Consider the following 17,343-nt stretch of genomic DNA (forward strand, 5'->3'; position numbering starts at 1 on the left):
TGTGCCCTGGAGCCGAGTGCTCCCCGAGGCCCTGGCGGGAGGAAGGCCCTGCTCGGGAGCCTGCAGGTGCAGCTGCCGGGCGGGCAGAGCAGGGAGAGGCGTCCCTCCGTCCCTGGCGCCCGCGCTTCTTGGCAGGTGTCCGTCCCATCCTGACCGCCTCCAGTGGTGGGTGACAGGGTCTGCCAGCCCCGCCCAGCTGCAGAGGCAGGTGCTAGGGAGGGCCAGGCCCAGCTCCCAGCCAGGGGCCCCTGAGGTCAGAGACGGTGCCCAGCGTGCAAGCCAGGCCTCGGCCAGCACCCGCTCCCCCGGGGAGAGTGCTACTGTGCTGGCTAAAGGCGGCCTCCAGGGCTCGGAGCTCCCCGGCAGTCCCTGGTGGGCAAATGTGACCCCCTCCTACCCTTGAGAGCCCCGGGGGTCTCTGCCAGAGCCGGCCGCAACAGCAAGCTTGGCCGCCCTCCCCGTGCCCCCTCCCTGCTCCACGCCTGGGGGCTGGTGGGCAGCCCCGCGTCGCAGGCTCGCATCTGCCCCTGCCGCTGAGTCACCACACCGCCCCCGACAGCAGCCCCAAATGCAGGCCCTTCGCAGGCTCAGCCCAGGGAAGAGGCGCTGCTCTGCACACGCCGCGTGTTCCCGCCCCTCCCCCTGCACTGGCGCCCGCTGGAGCCGGGGCCAGGCCGGTCTGGAGGGGACGCTGCCGCTGGCAGCAGCCCATGGCTTGACCGAGGCTGGGCCCACCACGCCCGCGTCCCTTGGCTTGGCCGGCTGTGACCAGTCCCTCTGCCCACACCTCGAGGCGCATGTCGCTGAGTGTGGAGCCAGGCCAGGGCCAGCTGGGCTGAGAGAGGTCCCAGGGCCCCAGGCCCACGCACGGCGTGACAGGCAGTCCCGTCTCACGGCGGCGCCAGCAGGGGAGGCGCCCAGGCTGGGGCTCCACTCCCGGTTGGGCTGGAGGAGGGACTGGGGCTTCGCGCTGTCTCGTGCTGAAGCGTGGCTGGCGGGAGGGTGAGACTGGTGCTGGCCCCACGCTGAGGTCGGCCCGCTGGTGATGAGGGGCACGCGTGGCCTGGGCAGGAGACCACGGCTTCCCTGGTCACGGGCCTGAGGGCACACGGCCACAGGGGGCAGGTGTGTCCCTCCCCACAGCCTGCACCGCTCCCTGAGCCGCTGTAAGGGAGGCGGGGGGCCGCGAGCGCAGCAGCACCGTCCTGACGTCGGGGTGAAGGACCCCAGTCAGGCCAGAGGGGACTAGGGTACACGAGAGAAGGGGGCATTCAAACCGAGGATACCCCGTCCCGGGCTGTAGTACACCCGCCCGCCGCGGTGTTATTTTTAGCGTTGTTGGAATGATCGATGGCTGGCTGCAGAAGAAGGGTAAACAAAAGAGTCGCTCCGAGCTCTCCAGGGAAGACAGGCCCCGCTTTTAAGGGCCTTTAAAAGGTTAGCACACTTGTGATTTCTTAGCTGCGCCGAGGTCTCCTTCCTTCCCATGCCCCCGGTTCGGCAAGCTTGGCAGATTTTGTGGCCTTTTCGCACTGGGCCCGGTTCGGTCTGGAGCAGATGCCTAAGGCCTTCAGGTGCACAGGCTGCCCAGGCCTCGCCCAGACAGGAGCACGGCGGTCATAGATCTCTGCACGGCAGGGCCGGGAAACCCCACTCCAGGTGGGCTGCCCCCACCTGCATGCTTACCTGGCCCCTGGAGGCCAGTGTGGGCTCACTGTAGTGCCCCCTGCCAGGATGCTTGGGCAGAAACAGGCAGCGGGGGGGCTTTAGCCCCTGGCATCCTTGAACCCACTGTGACGGCCCACCGGGGGGGGGGTGCGGAACGCAGCCCGGGGCCCACGTCCTGCGGGCTGCCTCCACGCCAGAGTTTCTGGCCAGCCCAGGCCAGCAGCCGGGAGCTTGCCCTGTCACCTTCCTGAGAGCAGTCTCCAGCAGGGACACCTTTCCTACAGCGAGTCCTTTGTCAGAAGCCGGCTCCCAGGACCAGTGGCCCCGCTGAGGCTTTCTGAGGCAGGCACGTAGCAGGCTCAGCTCCGTCCCCTGGGATGCCTCCCCAGGCCAGGCGCCGTCTGGAGGACCGCAGGGGGGCAACTTCCGGAGGAGGCCCAGGGTTTGGAGCTGCTCAGACCAATGATGGAGAGGGCTGGGGGTGGGGTGTGTCTGCTGGGGCCGCGGGAGCAGGACCTGGTGGGGCTCCCCAAGGCCCTGGCTGGGGCGGTGGTGCCTCAGGGACCTGTCCTGGGGGAGGGAGGCAGGGCTGCGCCAGTCTGCTTGGTCCTCTGGGCCCACAGGGCACCCAGCTCACTCCAGATCCAGGCCCTCCCCGCGGCGCCCAGCCTGTGGGCGGGTAGTGGCCTGCGAGCCCAGGCGCAGGGTAGGCGGATCCCTCAGGGTGTGGAGCCGACGCGCAGTTGTTCCCTGAGCTCAGGAGTGTCCCGCGTGGTGGCCACCAGGGCTGGGCCTGCGGTCCGCCTCCCTTGCCATGCTGGTTGCCCTGTGAGACCTCAGTCCACGCACTGCGCTTGTGGATGCCCCGTCCATGCCAGGCCTGACCTCGGGCCTCCTGTGCGCCCGCGGGGGGCCCAGCACGTCGCCCTGCCTGTGGGTTCACCCTGCTGTTGACTTCCAGGTCCAACCCCTCTGAGCTCAGTTTCCCCATGTCCAAAGGCCGGCCAGCTGGATGAGGTCAGTGGTTTTCCAGCCCTTTTTCCAAAAGCGCCTTCTCACACACCCGTTGGCAAACATGAAAGGGCAGCAGCTCCCAGAGTCAGGAAGGGCTGGGCCCGCCTGCTCCGGCCACTCGCTCCCTGGAGGAGGGGGCCTGGACCCGGGGGAGATCTGGGGTCCCCGCCCCGCCACCCCTCTGCCCGCCAGCCAGGGCTTCCCCGCTCGGGTGCCAGGCTCCCTTTCCTTCCACTTTTCCTACTTGGAAAGTTTGGCGGAGTGGGCTCTGAGAGAGTGGCATTGAGTTTGAAATCCAAACTAGAGCGGCAAGCTCTAGGGGGCCACGCCTGGTTTCCAGGGCGACAGGCTACGGCCCCCACACGCCCCTGAGGGTGGAGCACAGGCCTCACTGGCCTGGCCAGGGACACACGCACACACGTGTGTCCTCGTCCCCAGCCAGCCCCGGGCCTGCCCCACACCTCGCCCCAGCTGCAGCTGACGGTTTTGGACAAGCTGGTCAGCGTTGGTTAGACTCAGCTTCTTGTCTGCAAATGGGCCTTCCCAGAGCCACCTCAGGGCATTATCGAGGACCACGTGTGTCTTGGGGCCACCGCGTCCAGGAGCCGGTGCAGGGAGGCCCCGTGGGCGGGGGCAGCCGCAGCTGGGATAGGGCCTTCGTGGACCAGAGCTCACCAGCCCACTGGGAGGGGATGCGGGCGCTTAGGGCCAGTTGGGAAGGATGTTGCAGGAATGTGATCGATTAAAAACAAATTCTGAAACGTCGACCCCAGATCACACGTAGAAAGTTGGAAACGAGGGCATGCCAGAGCAGGTGGGGCTTCCCCAGCAGGCCCAGCCCGTCACCAGGCCAGCACAGGGTCGAGTTCCGTCCCATGCCCCGCCCCGGCCCCGGCCCCAGCAGCACTGGCCTGGGCTTCATTTCCTCCTCAGGTGGGCTGGGGCGCCCTGGGCTCCAGAACCCCCGTGGGCGGGGATGACACCGCACGCCTGTTGGGGGGGGGCCAGGCTCCGCGAGCCAAGCCTGTTCCCCTCCGGCCGTTCTGCAGGAGATGCTGGCTGTGTCTGTGGTCCGTGCTTGACCCCTGCCACCCTGGCACCCACGGTGCGGAGGGCCCTGTGTCAGTCGCCCAGGAGAGACACCAGGCACGGGCTGAGGCACAGACGCCCCCAAGCCCACGCAGGCCCGCGTTGGGAGCCAGGGTCAGCGGGTGGAGGGGTTGGCCTAGTTTTCTCCGTGTGCTTGTCAGACACGACTTTTCTAGGATGTGGCCCTTCCTGAGATGAAACCGGGTGGCTCAGCAGTCCCCCAGAGACAACCGCTCTTGTTCCCAAGCCCCTGACGTGGGGGGGTGCAGAGGAGCCGAGCCCTAGCACCCTCTCATTCCGCGGAGGCCCTGGTGAGCCCTGGCCAGGTCACCGAGACCTCCAAGCCTGCCAGCCCCTTGCTCCAGGCTGCCTGCCCCCCAGGCCCCTGGCATTCCACCCACGTGGGCCCCCTGACCGTCCCCCCTCCATGTGAGGGGTCCTCGGCCATCAGCACCCAGCCCGGATGCCTGTCCCTTCTTCCTGAAGCCCCTCCGGCCCCCACCCCGTCCTGGACTCACCAGGTCAGCCGAGCTGGCCGTGGCCGTGGCTGAGCCTGCCCACGGCAGCCTTGGCACCCACGGGCAGGCTTGTGGGTCAGGCCCTGGTAGGCGTGCTTGTCCCCGCGGAGCTGAGTGTGGCTGCTGGAACAGCCGTCTGCTGAGGTGGATCCCGCCCCAGACCACAGGGACGGGGTCGTCCTTGCACACGGCCCTCCATTTCCCCGGGCAGGCCCCCCGTTTACGCCCATGTCCTCACTCATGGGTCAGACAAGCAAAGCAGCTGGACTCGGTGCTGCCCGCGACCCTCTGCAGAGTGCAGTCTGGGCTGCTCCCGAGTACCAGAGGCTCTAGTGGGAACACGGTGGGGCGGCAGCTGGGGTCTGTGCGCCCAGGGGGGAAGGCAAGTGCCTTTCCCAGCCACTGGGGGAAGAAGAGGGCTGGCACGCTCCCAGAAGAGAGGCTGCCTGGGTGCACGACAGTCGGAGCTGGCACCCCACATTGGGGAGGTCCGCGCCTCCACACCAGCTGGCGGTGTGAAGGCCCCGCGCTGAGAGCGTGAGCTGTGAGCTCCAAGGTGCATTCCTGCCACCTCGGGCGGCACTGGACTCAGCCCCAGGAAGACGGGGGTTAGGTCAGGGGGAAAGGGCTGGGTTAACGGCCCGCAGGGAGGAACCAGGAGCAGTCTGCAGGCCTGTGTCGGCTCAGGTCCTACGGGGTGGCTGCGCTGGGCCCCTGGGCCACGTGGTCCCTGTGGTCAGCACGGCCGGGGGGCCTGGGCAGCAGCCAGCCCTGAGTCTGGGGGCGCGGGCCTCAGGCGTGCGTGGCGAAGCACGGGTGCGTGTTTCCAGGAGGGGGTGGCCACTGGAGAGGCCTGCGCTGCCCAGCGAGCACGAGGGGTCCAGAGAGGTGCGCGCAGGCCTGCTGTGTGCCCCGCCGGGCGCAGGCCTGGGGCTTGCCCGTGTTTGTCTGGGTTCCACAACCCAGGCCACCACACGCCTCTTGGCTTTGGGGTCTTCCTTTCCATTCGCACATAGATGACAGTCTCCACCCCAAGGCCTCTGTTCGTTCTCTGCTGCTCATTTGACACAGACACCTGGAGACTCCTGGACTTTGCCTCTGATCCTCTCCAGGCTTCTGTCTGCCCCGTCAGGGTTACTCACGCAGACAGGCCAGAGTCGTTCAGTCTCACCTCCTGTGGCTCCCTCTGGCTTTTGGTGGCCACCTCTGGGCTCCCAGCCCCCACAGGGGTGACGTGCTTCACCCAAGAGGTGGTGGGGAGCAGAGAGCGAACAGGGATGGCCAGGTGGGGCCGCACGAGGACGGACAGCTGGTGGCCCGAGCTCCCGGCAGGTGACAAAACGAGTGTGGACAGGCGTGGCTGTTGCGACCTGAGGACATGCGGCCCAGGCTCTCCTGGCCTGAGACCCAGCGCCGTGGGCACAGTCTTGAGGTGGCCAGTCTCCCTGCAGGTCTGCGGTCTCTCTGTGGTCTCTGGGAGCCCAGCCCAGGTCCTTCCAATGCCAGGCGGAGTCCTGATCCTCCAGGGGGCTGCCAGACTGCTGCTGTGGCCCTGGACACAGGGTGGCCCGGGAGTGCAAAAGCTGCCGGCTGAAGGCTGGCCTTGGGCCTGTTTAGATCAGGGGCACGTGGCGAGCCTGGGAAAGCTGGTGGGCAGGAGCCAGCCTGGGCAGGACAAGAGGAGGAAGCTGCTTGGCTTGGGGGCTGTCACCAGGATGGGCCAGGCGGCCCTGAGGCCTCTGGGTGTCGGTCAGAGGAGAGCGGGTCAGTCATGGTGGTGCTGGGCTGGGGGAGAGATGGTGAGGGAGCCGGTGCCCAGCCTGGGCTGGGGGCAGCGTCTCTCCATCAGCCCTGTCCCCGTCGCTGCTGCGCCTCTCAGCCAGGGTGGGAGAAGCAACCAGGGCCTGGGGGGTGCCTCCACAGGGTTGCTCCACAGGAAACCGCTGGGAAGGCGCCATGCGCTCCCTGGGGCTTTGGCTGCCCTGCCAGGAGGGACGCCCACTCTTCATCCCTGAGCGCCCGTGGAGTTCTGCAGAGGGCTCCTGAGCCTGCGGGGCCTCTTGCCCAGCCCCATTGCTCCCCCCAGTCTCATCTATTCCTGGGACTCACAGCCCAGCTGGAGAAGCCACCCCTCCCAGCTGGAAAGCCCCCTGCAGGGCGCAGTGGCCTCTGTCCTGCCCTCCCTGCTGGAGGAGGGTCCTGGGAGAGTCGGCACTCCAGCTCCCACCGGCCACTGGGTCAGCAAGGACAAGCCCCCACTCACCCAGGCCTCTGCCCTGCACAGGTCACAACTCCAGGGCCCTGGGCACACAGCTGCGCCGGTGCAGGGTGTGGACGGCCTGGCCCGGCGCACCGCTGGCTCCTGTCGCTCTGCCGTCCACCTCCTGGACGTCCCTGCCCCGCTGGGCCTGGGACGCCCGGTCCCACAGCCTCCCGTGGCAAGGGCTGTGCCCCCCGGTACCGCCGGGGGCCCGGCCCGGAATCTGCTCGGATTGGCCGGCCAAGTCAGTCGTGCCGCTGGGCCTGCTTCCAGGCCGAGCAGCGAGCGCCCGCGCCCCGTCCGGCCCCGCCGCCCCGCCCCGGCCCGCCGAGCGAGCCTCCGCGCCATGGCCCGGCGCCCGCCCTAGCTCCCTGCACAGATGCCACGGCGGAGCCGGCGGGTAGGAACTTGCCTGGGGCGGGCCGCGGCCGCCTCGCCCCTCTGCCCGCGGGCTCCCCGCGCTCCGGAGCTTTGGCTCAGTCCCCTGGGCCGGCTCGCGCGCCCGACCCCCCGCCCGCCCACCCGCCCGGAGCGGCAGGAAGCCCGCGGGCCGCGCTTTCCCGGGCGCCGCGGCGGAGGAAGTCGGCAGGCAGCGGGGCCGCGGCGCCCCCTGCCCCCGGCCGGGGCCCGCACAGCGCCAGGTGGGCGGCGGGCGGGCGGGCGCGCGCGCGGGGGCGGCGGGGGCCGGGCGAGAAGCCCGCCCGCGAACCCCAGGCGAGCCCAGCCGGCCGGCGGATGCCGCGAGTGGGCTCGGGGGTGTGCGCTGCGCCAGCCGCCCGAAAGCGAAAGCCGCCCAACCGCCGCCGACCCGGCAACTTCGCGGCGGGCGGCGCGGGCCCGGAGCTGCGCGGGCCGCTCCCGGGGCTGGTGAGCCGGCCGGCGGGTGGGCAGCGGCGCCCGGCGCGGTGCTTCCCCGGCTATAAATAGCTGCTGTGCGGGGGCGGGAAGCTGGTGCCGGGTCCGGCGAGCGCAGGGCCTACTCCCCGCGCCGGGCCGGGCCGCTGCCCCGCCGCGAGTGGGCGGGAGGGCGCGGGCGGGGCCCCGGCGCAGTTGCCGGGTGGGCTGCCTCCGCGCACTTCGTTGTTTGTCGTTTCTGCTTCTCCCCAGAGGGGGAGGGGACGAACAGTCTGGCAGTTCTGGGGACCCAGTGTTGTGCGACGTCTCGTCTGGCAGAAGAGCCTGGAAACGGGCGGGCGCTGGCTGCAGGCAAATGGCAGGCTTCCCCAGCCCCTGCCCGCGCGGGGGACTCTACCCGGTGGACGGCGAGGGGACTCCCTTACCCTTCTCGGCCCAGCCTGGAGAGCTCCCGGGACCAGGGCAAGGACCCTCCTGGCGGCCTCTGTGCGACCCTACGGCCAGAGGCGGCCCTCAGGGGTTTGCAGAGGAGGCCTCAGGACTTCCTGCCCCCAGGGGTGCTCAACTTAGCCGGGCTCTGGCACGCCCTTAACCCAGGGCCTGGAGCCAGCTGGTGGCCCTGACTGCTGAGGGGGGCGCCCGGCCCGTGGCTCAGCAGGGCTTCAGGGCGATGAGGAGCCCACAAGCTGGACATCCATCCTACTCCACCGGGGCGGTTCCTAGAGGAGAGGGAACCGCCCGGCCTGCGAGGGGAGAGGCGGTGCCCAGCTGGCCGGCCGGGCTGTGCCGCTGCCCCCAGTTGGGGACAGGCGGGGTGGACGCCGGGGGCGGGGCGGGAAGTAAGCTGAGTTCTGCCATGGGTCCTGGAGCTGGTCTCTCCGGGGGAGGTGTGAGCAGGGCGTGAGATGGTGGGAGGTTGGCCCTGTGGGCAGCGTGTGCAGCCTTGCACAGCCCTGCCTCTTCCTCTCCAGGTCGTGCTGTTGGGGAGGTTTGCATGGGTTCCAGGTAACAGGTATCTCCCTAAGACATTGGAGGACGCTGGTATCCTCCTCTGCTCCTGACCTCAGAGCCTCACTGTCCAGATACTGACCTCTTCCTGGCACTGCTCGGGGTCGGCCTGCAGCACCGAGGCAGTCCTGGAAGCAAAGTCTTCATGTTTCTCTGGGGGAAAGGCCCCTGCTCTCCTACCCTGACACCCACCTGCGCCCAGGCACTGCTGAGGGCTCCCCCTAGGCCCCTGCTGCGCAGAGTGGGGCGGCAGCGGCAGCGGGCTCTCCTGGCCTCTCCTGCTGGGAGCGCTGAGTCACTGCTGCGCCCTTGCCAAGGAGGGGCAGGAATCCCTCTGTTGGGGAGGCGGGTTCTCCCTCGGGCACTCTGTGAACAGGGAGCTTGGACTGAGCAGCTCTGGGAAGGGGGCTGGCTGGGGGCTGGGGGCTGGGCTGGCCTGGACCCCGCAGCTCTGGGCAGGCAGCCTCAGCCTCTGTGGGAGGGGTCCAGTCCCAGGGGAGGGAGAAGAGCTCTTACCTGGCCTCCTTCCTGATGAGGGTGAGGATGCCTCCCTGGAGGGGACTTGGGGGAGTTGGCGCTCCCCAGCGGGGTGATGTGCTGGGGTCTCTTGAAGTGACAGGGAGTTTGTGATGATGTAAGAGAGTCTCACGTGGGCTCCGTTACTGAGTTAAATACTAGAACGAGAACTCCGCGTTCCTCCACGCCATCTGCTCAGGACTCCTGGGTCACAAGGCCAGCCCTAGGGGGCCGGCCCCCCACCCCGCCGCCCCGGGCTGAGGCTCCTGATGCAGGGCTTCCTCCCTGGCCTTTCCTGAACCACCCCCTCCCCAGGGTCCTGGCTCTCTCCCCACTTCCTCCTCAGCCCAGCCTCTCTTGTCCCCTCTCCCTGCGGCACAGACCACTCCTCCAGGGGAGCGTCGGACCCGTCAGTGTGATTGCCCAGGTCCTGGGATGCACTTGGCTTTCTGTGCAGTTGCCCAGCCAAGCTGCCCTGGGGGACCCAGGGGCCCCCCCTCACACCAGCGGGGCTCCACCAGGGGCACAAACCGCCCAGGCCTGCCACCCGTGAGCTGCCCCAAGGTGGAGGGCACGCGGAGCAGGGTGTGCAGCCTTGACCCGGAACGTTCCTGTTCTGGAGGGTCTTGTAGGCCGGCCGGATAGCCCCCCAGAAGGTCACCTCTGTGCAGACAGCAGCAGGCCTACTGACCGAGACACACGCAGAAGAGCTCAGAGTCTCGGGGGCCACGGGGTTGGCCCTTGACACCGCCCTGGAGCCCCTGCTCAGGGGGGCTGGGCTTGGGAGGCCCCAAGTGGACGTGGGCCCTCGGGGGTCGCCTGCCCCGCCACCCACTCCTGCCTCTTTCCACCCGAGACCCCTGGGCCCCGCGGCCCCGCCCTCCTCGCTCCCTCCCCCAGGCCCCAGGCGAGCTCTTCTCGGCCTTCCTGGTGCTCCCAGTGCGGCTCCTCTCCCCCTACCCACCTGTTAGAGCCACGCGGGTGCCTGGGGCACAGCCGCATCCCGTGCATGCGGCAGTGGGGCCAGTGGGAGGAGCCAGCAGCCTGAGCTGGAGGACTGGCCCGCACCGGGGCCCCGGGGCTTGGTCAGGAAGCCTCTGAGGCTCTCGGGGCGCTGCGGAGGCCCCTGGCTTCCCCACACGCTGTCCGCCCCGGCCGGAGACTGAAGTGACTGGGTGTCACTGCCTGGTTCCCTGCGGCCCCGATTCTCTGTAAGTCACAGGCCGCGCTGCTGACTTCTTGGTCCTTTGTGAGTGTCCAGGGCAGGCGCGCAGAGCCCGGGCCAGGAATCTGGCCCCGGCGCCCCGGTCCCAATCCCACCCCAGGGTCCTGGGCCACCTTGCACACGGTTGCACCTTGCACACCTTGCTCCGACTGTCCCTGCTGGTGTGGACACGGGGCGAGTCTGGGTCTCCACTCAGCCCCCCACGGCCTGAGCCTCGCTATGCCCCCCTCGCAGAGGAGCCTGGCCCCCGGGGCTGAGCTTGGCTCGGGCTGTGTGTCAAGCGGCCTGCTCTCCTGCCCTGGCGTTTCCCGGCTGCCTGCTTTCCCAGGGGAGGCTCTGTCTCCACCCTTGGAGTGGAGGGGCCTTGACTGAAGGACAGGGTCCGTGAAGGCAACAGGTGGGCCCGGGGCCCCGGAATGACCCCGAGGCCTGGGATCCTGAGTGGCGGCCCAGCTGGTGGGTCTGCTGTGAGGGCCGGGACAGGTCTCAGTTGCTGCCTCCCGTCTGTCTGGCTCAGAGCCGGCCCTGGGCCCCATGGAGAGGCCGTTCCGGCCACCCTCCTCTGCCCAGGGAGCTGCACTCCTCAGTGGCCCACGCTGAGGCATCTAGGGAGGTGTGGACCGGCCAGCCAGCCAGGAACTCCGGGGTGGGGGTAGAGGAACCCGGCCCCTCCAGGAAGAGGCTCTCCTCAGACCCTGGTGTGCTGGTCTCAGGCTGAGCTGTGGGCTTCAGCAGTGCCCCATGCCCAGGGGGGCCTCTCCCGTCCGTCCCCTCCCGGAGACCCACCTCCAGGCCTCGCTTCCCAGCAGCCCTTGAGAGCGGACTGCCTGTCCGTGGTCAGCTGCTTCGGCCCACTTTCCTCAAGAGCAGCAGGAAGGTGCCCAGCTCTGGGCTACAGGGAGGGTTCAGGAGCTCGTGTTAAGCGCCTGGGGCTTCCCTGGTAGCTCAGCTGGTAAAGAATCCGCCTGCAATGCAGGAAAACCTCAGTTTCTTATTCCTAGGTGGGCAAGATTCCTTGGAAAGGAGATGACCCACGCCAGTATTCTTGGGCTTCCCTGGTGGCTGAGACAGGAAAGAAGCCGCCTACAATGTGGGAGACCGGGGTTCAGTCCCTGGGTCGGGAAGATCCTCTGGAGGAGGGCATGGCAACCCACTCCAGTATTCCTGCCTGGAGAATCCTCATGGACAGAGGAGCCTGGCGGGCTGCAGCCCATGGGGTCGCCAAGATTCAGACACGACTGAACTGCTAAGCACATGCATTACGCCAGGCCTAGAATCCGGGGATCCATGAATTATCCAGTAGGCGGTTGTGGTCGGTCTCAGTGACCTCATCTGCCCGCCGGCAGCCTGGAGCCTCAGCGGTGGGCAGCAGGGTCAGCTGAGATCCCGCAGAGGAGCTGCCGGGCACATGGGCGAGCTCTGGGCACGCTGAGGCCGCCGCTGAACCCCCTCCCCCCACTCCTCAGTGCCCACACGGGGCGAGCCGTGGCCTCCAGCCCCACCAGCGCCGCCACCCTTGGTGGGGGTCTGGCTCCCCGCCGTCCTGCTCCAGCCTGTCCCTTGGGCCCCCAAGCGCATCCGGGTCTTCTGTCAGGCCCTGCTGCGCACACCCTTCCCTTGGTCCCAGCGTGCCCCCTGCCTCCCCGGGGCCTGCATGCAGCCCTCTCTGGGTGGGTCCGGGGGCCTCCGCTGCAGGAGAGGCGAGACGTGGCCGCTTCCCTCCCCCCCTGCACGTGGCGTCCTCGCCTGGTGCCCGGTCACTTGGGGGCTCCCCATCTCTCAGGGGCTCCCGTGGGAGGCGCTCCCGCCCCGCCCTGGGAGGCTCATCCTTCCCAGATGCGCAGCTCAGCATAGCCCATGGAGGCGGAGGCGGGCCTATGGGCTTGCTCACCACCTGCCCGCCTGAGGCCCCACAATCTGCCCAGGGCTTGCGGTAGCTGCTTTCCTCCTGACCTTCTGTGCACTCTGCCTGACTTGTTTTTACCTCCTGACTTTCTGAAGTTGCTGGTCTTAACGTACCGCCTGCGTGTCCTTATCCAGCGTGGGGTTTGTAGGGAAGAGCCCTTGTATGAGGGGAGGGGAATCAGGCCTGTCCCGGGGGGCTGCCCCCACCCCAGAAAGCTGGGTCAGGGCTGTGGCCTCCAGGCTGCCTGCCCCTTGCTGACCTCGGCTCCCCGCCACCACCGAGAGCAGGTCCAGCCAAGCCGTGCGCCCAGAGTCGTGATGGTGACGCCCCAGACTGAGCAGGCCCCGCTAGGAGGAGCAGCGTGTGGGAAGCGGGAGAGGGGAGGGCAGCCTGGGAGGGCAGCCTGGGAGGGCGAGATGGACAGTCACCGCCACCACGTGACCAGGTGGGCGGCAGGCGACTGCTTGGGCCACCTGGCAAGTGTCCTCATCGAGGCCCTCACTGCCTGCGATGACCCTGTGGGCTGGCAGCAGTGGCAGGAGGCCAACCCCACCCCCCGTGATGCTGTGCCCTCCACGGAGCGTCTGCGCGCGTCCTGGCTCACCTCGCACACCTCTCTCCCCCCACCCCAAGTGTGTCTCCATCACTGGCCCCGTGCAGACTGCAGCAGGGACCACCGGGATGCCTGCAGGGGGATGGGGGGGCACGGGCCCTTCCTGGGTCTCACGCGGCTGCCCGCGATGCCCTTCTAGCCCCTGCTGTTGCACCTCAGGGGCACTGCTCCCCGGAGCTGCTGCAGAAGCTGCGCCCGCTGGTAGGAAACGCAGCATTGGGACCCCGGCCCCATGTTGGCCGATGGTGCTTGTCAGGCGGCTCAGGGCTGGCCACTCGGCCTTCTCCGGAAGGACCCCCCACGTCCACTGAGGGCCGGTGGCCAGGCTGCAGGGTGCAGGACTCGGCCCTGAGGGTGTGGAGCTCTTCGCTTGCCTAGAAGGCTCGGGGTGGGGGGTAGCCTGGCTTTCCCCCAACCCGGCCCCGGGACTGCTGGAGCAGGACGGGGTGCCGTGGGCAGTCGCCCGGTTCCCCGGGACACGGCACCTTGGGCCCCACACACAGGAGGCAGCACTGGGGCTCATGGTGCCATCCTTCCTGGGCAGGAGTTTCTCCAGGGTGTTGGCCGTGGGGCCGGCCTGGGAGCCTGCCCCAGAGACGCAGTTCCTAAGGTCCAGCACAGCCCGGGGCAGCTCAGAGGCGTGCGCTTTTTCTGTTCACTGCACCCCCTCAGCTGTGCTGGCCATCGTCCCCCCTTGACTGTGGGGGGACGTCCCCCGTGCTGGTGGGGGGTCGCCATGGGAGCAACACTGGGGGTGCTGGCTCTGCTCCGGGTGTTGCCTGGGGCCAAGCACAGCACAGGGTCTGCGGGGGCGCTCCCACCCAGCCGGCAGACAGTGGGGTCAGCCAGGAGGGAAGTGGAAGGGGTCCCAGCTGCACCAGAACACTGGGCAGACGTGTTGAGGGAAGACGGCATCCAGCATCCCCGGGAGCGGCCTGTCACTCTTGGGGGGCCCTCGAGAGTCTCCAGGCACTGCTGGACGGAGCACTGTGGACGGCCAGGCCTGGGGCTTGCCTGGCCTGCCCACCTGCCACGGTTCACGGCGGTTTCCCGCTAGGAGCAGGTCCCCCCCGCGCCGTCCACTCCTATGTGGTCAGCACCCATGGGGAGCCTCGTGGGCCTGGGCGTCTCCCGGTCCTGCCATTGGACATGGGCGCACCCTGCGTGCTTCCCTGGGGGGACGACTGGGTCAGCAGAGAGCCGGTGCCAGCTCTCCAAAGAGGGGGCGCAGAACCGTGCGCGTGTCCTCCGCCCCATCCGCGGGGCCCTCCTCTCACGCCCGCCCGGTCCGCTCCTCAGGGCATCTGGCGGATCCCCGTGGACGAGATCGACCGGCCGGGCAGCTTCGCCTGGCACATGAACCGCTCCGTCGTGCTGCTGCTCAAGGTGCTGGCCCAGCTGCGGGACCACGGCACCCTGCTCAAGGTCTCCTCCATGCTGCAGCGCACCCCGGACCAGGGCAAGTGAGTGCAGCCCCGCCGCGGTCAGCCAGAGTCCCGGGTGACCGCCAAGAGTGGCGGGCCCAGCCCACCCCCACCCCTGGGGCTCAGCCTCAGCCCCAGGCACCCGGGACACACAGTGCTGGGTGTGCGGAAGGAGGCCCCGGGAACACTTTGGGAGCAGAGGGGCACGGACTGCCCTTGCTGCGTGGCTGTGACGCGTGGCCTCCCCCGCACACTGCAGGAAGTATCTGCGAGATGCTGACCGCCAGGTCCTGGCACAGCGGGCCTTCATCCTCACGGTGAAGGTGCTGGAGGACACGCTGAGCGAGCTCACGGAGGTACGCACCCTGCCCACCAACGCCATCCAAGGGACCCTCAGCCCACGCCCTCACCCAGCCAGCCCCCCTCCAGGAGCTGTGCTCACCGTCTCTTCATGGCTGGGCACCCGGAGGCCAGTGGCCACCCTAGCATGGGGGTGGCCGTGAGCCAGGGCTGTCCGGCCACCATGCCCCCTGCCCAGCGAGCCTGACTGGGCCCTGGTGGGGGCCCTGGGTGGGCTCGTCTCTGCAGCCAGCACACCTGCCGGCAGGGCAGGGCGGCTGCTCCTCAGTGGCAGGGCCCCTGCAGGCAGTGCTGTGGCGCCAGCCCTGATCAGCGGGCAGATGGGCAGGACCGGAGTGGCCTCGGTGGGCACAGCCGGTGTGTGGGGGCAGGGAACACCAGAGACTGCGCCTCTAACCATCGCTTTCCTCGTAGGGGTCGGAACGCCTCGGGCCCAAGGCCTGCGGCTTCCCTGGAGCCAGGATGACCACAGACGTCTCCCACAGGGCCAGTCCCGAGGACGACAAGGAGGGTCTCCCGCACCCCAAGAAGCCCCCTCTGGCCGACGGCTCAGGGCCAGGTGCCGAGCCAGGGGGCAAAGCAGGCCCCCTCAACCACCGGCCCATGGCCACGGACGCGGGGGAGGGCGCAGACCAGGCCGGGGAGCGCAAGGACAAGGAGAGCCCCCGGGCCGGCCCCGCCGAGCCCATGGACACGGGGGACGCCACCGCCCGAGGTGTGGACTCCGAGCGGGGGCCGCCACCCCTGCAGCCAGGCTGCCCCCCAAGGGACCGGGGCCCCGAGAGCCGGCCCACCGAGCTGTCCCTGGAGGAGCTCAGCATCAGCTCCCGGCCGCCCGGCCCGCCTGCCCCAGCCCCGCCTGCCGCCGCCCAGGCCCCCGCTCCCGCCCCCGGGCCCAGGCCAGGCACCCACCCCGAGGAGGCGCCCCCACGGCCCAGCCGCAAGAGGAAGCTCCTGGAGGACACGGAGTCCGGCAAGACGCTCCTGCTGGACGCCTACCGCGTGTGGCAGCAGGGCCAGAAAGGCGTGGCCTGCGACCTGGGCCGCATCGAGAGGGTCATGTCAGAGACCTACATGCTCCTCAAGCAGGTGGGTGGCCGCGGGCGGGCCCCCGGAGGCCTCAGGGTGCTCGTCAGGCGGTGCCCCGTGGTCCCTGCTGGTGGCGCCATCCTTGGTGCCCCACGGGCGGGCGTCCGGTCATTCCCCGCCAGGCCCCAAGGGTGGGCGTCCAGTCAATCCCTGCAGGCCCTGCAGGTGGGCATCCAGTCATTCCCGGAGGCCCCGAGGGTGGGCGTCCAGTCATTCCCCACCAGGCCCCGAGGGTGGGCGTCCAGTCAATCCCTGCAGGCCCCACGGGTGAGCATCCGGTCATTCCCCGCCAGGCCCCGAGGGTGTGCATCTGGTCAGGCCCCACGGGTGGGCACCTGGTCATTCCCTGCCAGGCCCCAAGGGTGGGCGTCCGGTTGTTCCCCGCCAGGCCCCGCAGGTGGGCGTCCAGTCAATCCCTGCAGGCCCCACGGGTGGGCGTCCAGTCAATCCCTGCAGGCCCCACGGGTGGGCATCCGGTCATTCCCCGCCAGGCCCCGAGGGTGGACGTCCGGTCATTCCCTGCCAGGCCCCGAGGGTGGGCGTCCGGTCGTCCCCGGCCACCCGAGGTGTCCTACTCTGAACCCCAGAGAGTTCACGTTACTGCTGCTGAGTCGCTTCAGTCGTGTCCGACTCTGTGCAGCCCCATAGACGGCAGCCCACCAGGCTGCTCCATCCATGGGGTTTTCCAGGCAAGAACACTGGAGTGGGGTACCATTGCCTTTTCCACAAACATGTTACAGTTTTACTTAACTGTACCTCGGGAAAGCAGGGGAAAGGTGTACTGGAAAAGACAACGCTGTTCCGAACGTCTGTAACTATTCTCAAAGGAGAGGAGACCGCCTTGCGGAAGCCTCGTCAGGCCTGGTGTGGGGAGGCCCTGCCACCTCTCTCTTTCTGCTGTCTGCTGTGTTTTTTAGTCCCTCAGGCATAGGTTTTTATTTTTCCTCTAATTAGAGAAAAATAAGTTCTTTCCACAGGAAGAGCCCCAGGCAGTGTCAGGTGGGCACAGGGTGAGCTCCCAGACAGCCCCCTCCAGGGCTGTGTCCACCTCCCTCCTGCCTCAGGTCCGCCCCCCTCCTGGGTCGGGCCCGCCCCGCTCCGGGGTCCTGTCCACGTGTACCGGCGCTGGTGAAACTGTTTTATCATCCCCTCTCAAGCATCAGCAGTGACTTTTTTGTTGTTGCTGATAAACTAGGAAACATAAGCCCTGGGTTTCCTGCAAGCAAGGGCGGGCCCTTTCCCCACCCCAGGCTGGTGTCTCCTCCACCCAGGGCCACCCCCAGGCCCGCCCCCCTCTGCCTCTCGCCCACCTCACTGTCCCCTGGGCTCCCTCAGCCCGGCCCACCACCCACATTCCAGGGGGTCGAGGGGGCAGCTTGTCTCCCAGGCCCCCCTCAGTCTCCGCCCCCGAGGGTGAAGTCCCGCGGCCACAGACGTGAACGCGGCGTGGCCAGCTGGTCCCCGAGCAGCCGCCCTGGGGGCTGGGGCCCGGGGTGGGGCTGGGGTCCCCCGGGAGCAGCGTGGGGGGCTCGTCCTGGGAGCTGTCATTGAGGCCTGCTGACCACGGGCGTGTCTTTGCTCAGGTGGACGAGGAGGCCGCCCTGGAGCAGGCCGTGAAGTTCTGTCAGGCCCACCTCGGGGCCGCCGCCCAGAGGCAGGTAAGCGTGGCCCCACCCGTGCCAGCCGCCTGGTGCGGGGCGCGAGGCCCCAGGCTGCAGGACAGGACTGTCCCCATGGTTGGGGGCCCCAGGGCAGGCGGGTGGCAGGCAGCTGAGCCTTGGGCCCTGAGGGAGGGACC

The 17,343-nt window shown here is 68.9% G+C and overlaps 1 protein-coding gene across 4 annotated transcripts in view; it reads left to right on the forward strand.

The window, feature by feature from the left end:
* The window catches only part of CABIN1 (calcineurin binding protein 1), a 75,512-nt gene that overhangs the window by 54,148 nt on the left and 4,021 nt on the right, over positions 1–17,343 (forward strand). For all 4 annotated transcript variants that reach the window (XM_027956844.2, XM_042234152.1, XM_042234151.1 and 1 more), the window contains 4 exons: positions 13,972–14,135; positions 14,356–14,452; positions 14,871–15,545; positions 17,129–17,203. In XM_027956844.2, coding sequence (XP_027812645.2) covers positions 13,972–14,135; positions 14,356–14,452; positions 14,871–15,545; positions 17,129–17,203 — 1,011 coding nt within the window. The remainder of the gene's footprint in view (positions 1–13,971; positions 14,136–14,355; positions 14,453–14,870; positions 15,546–17,128; positions 17,204–17,343) is intronic.

Source organism: Ovis aries, chromosome 17, assembly GCF_016772045.2.
Source record: "Ovis aries strain OAR_USU_Benz2616 breed Rambouillet chromosome 17, ARS-UI_Ramb_v3.0, whole genome shotgun sequence".
Classification (NCBI taxonomy): domain Eukaryota; kingdom Metazoa; phylum Chordata; class Mammalia; order Artiodactyla; family Bovidae; genus Ovis; species Ovis aries.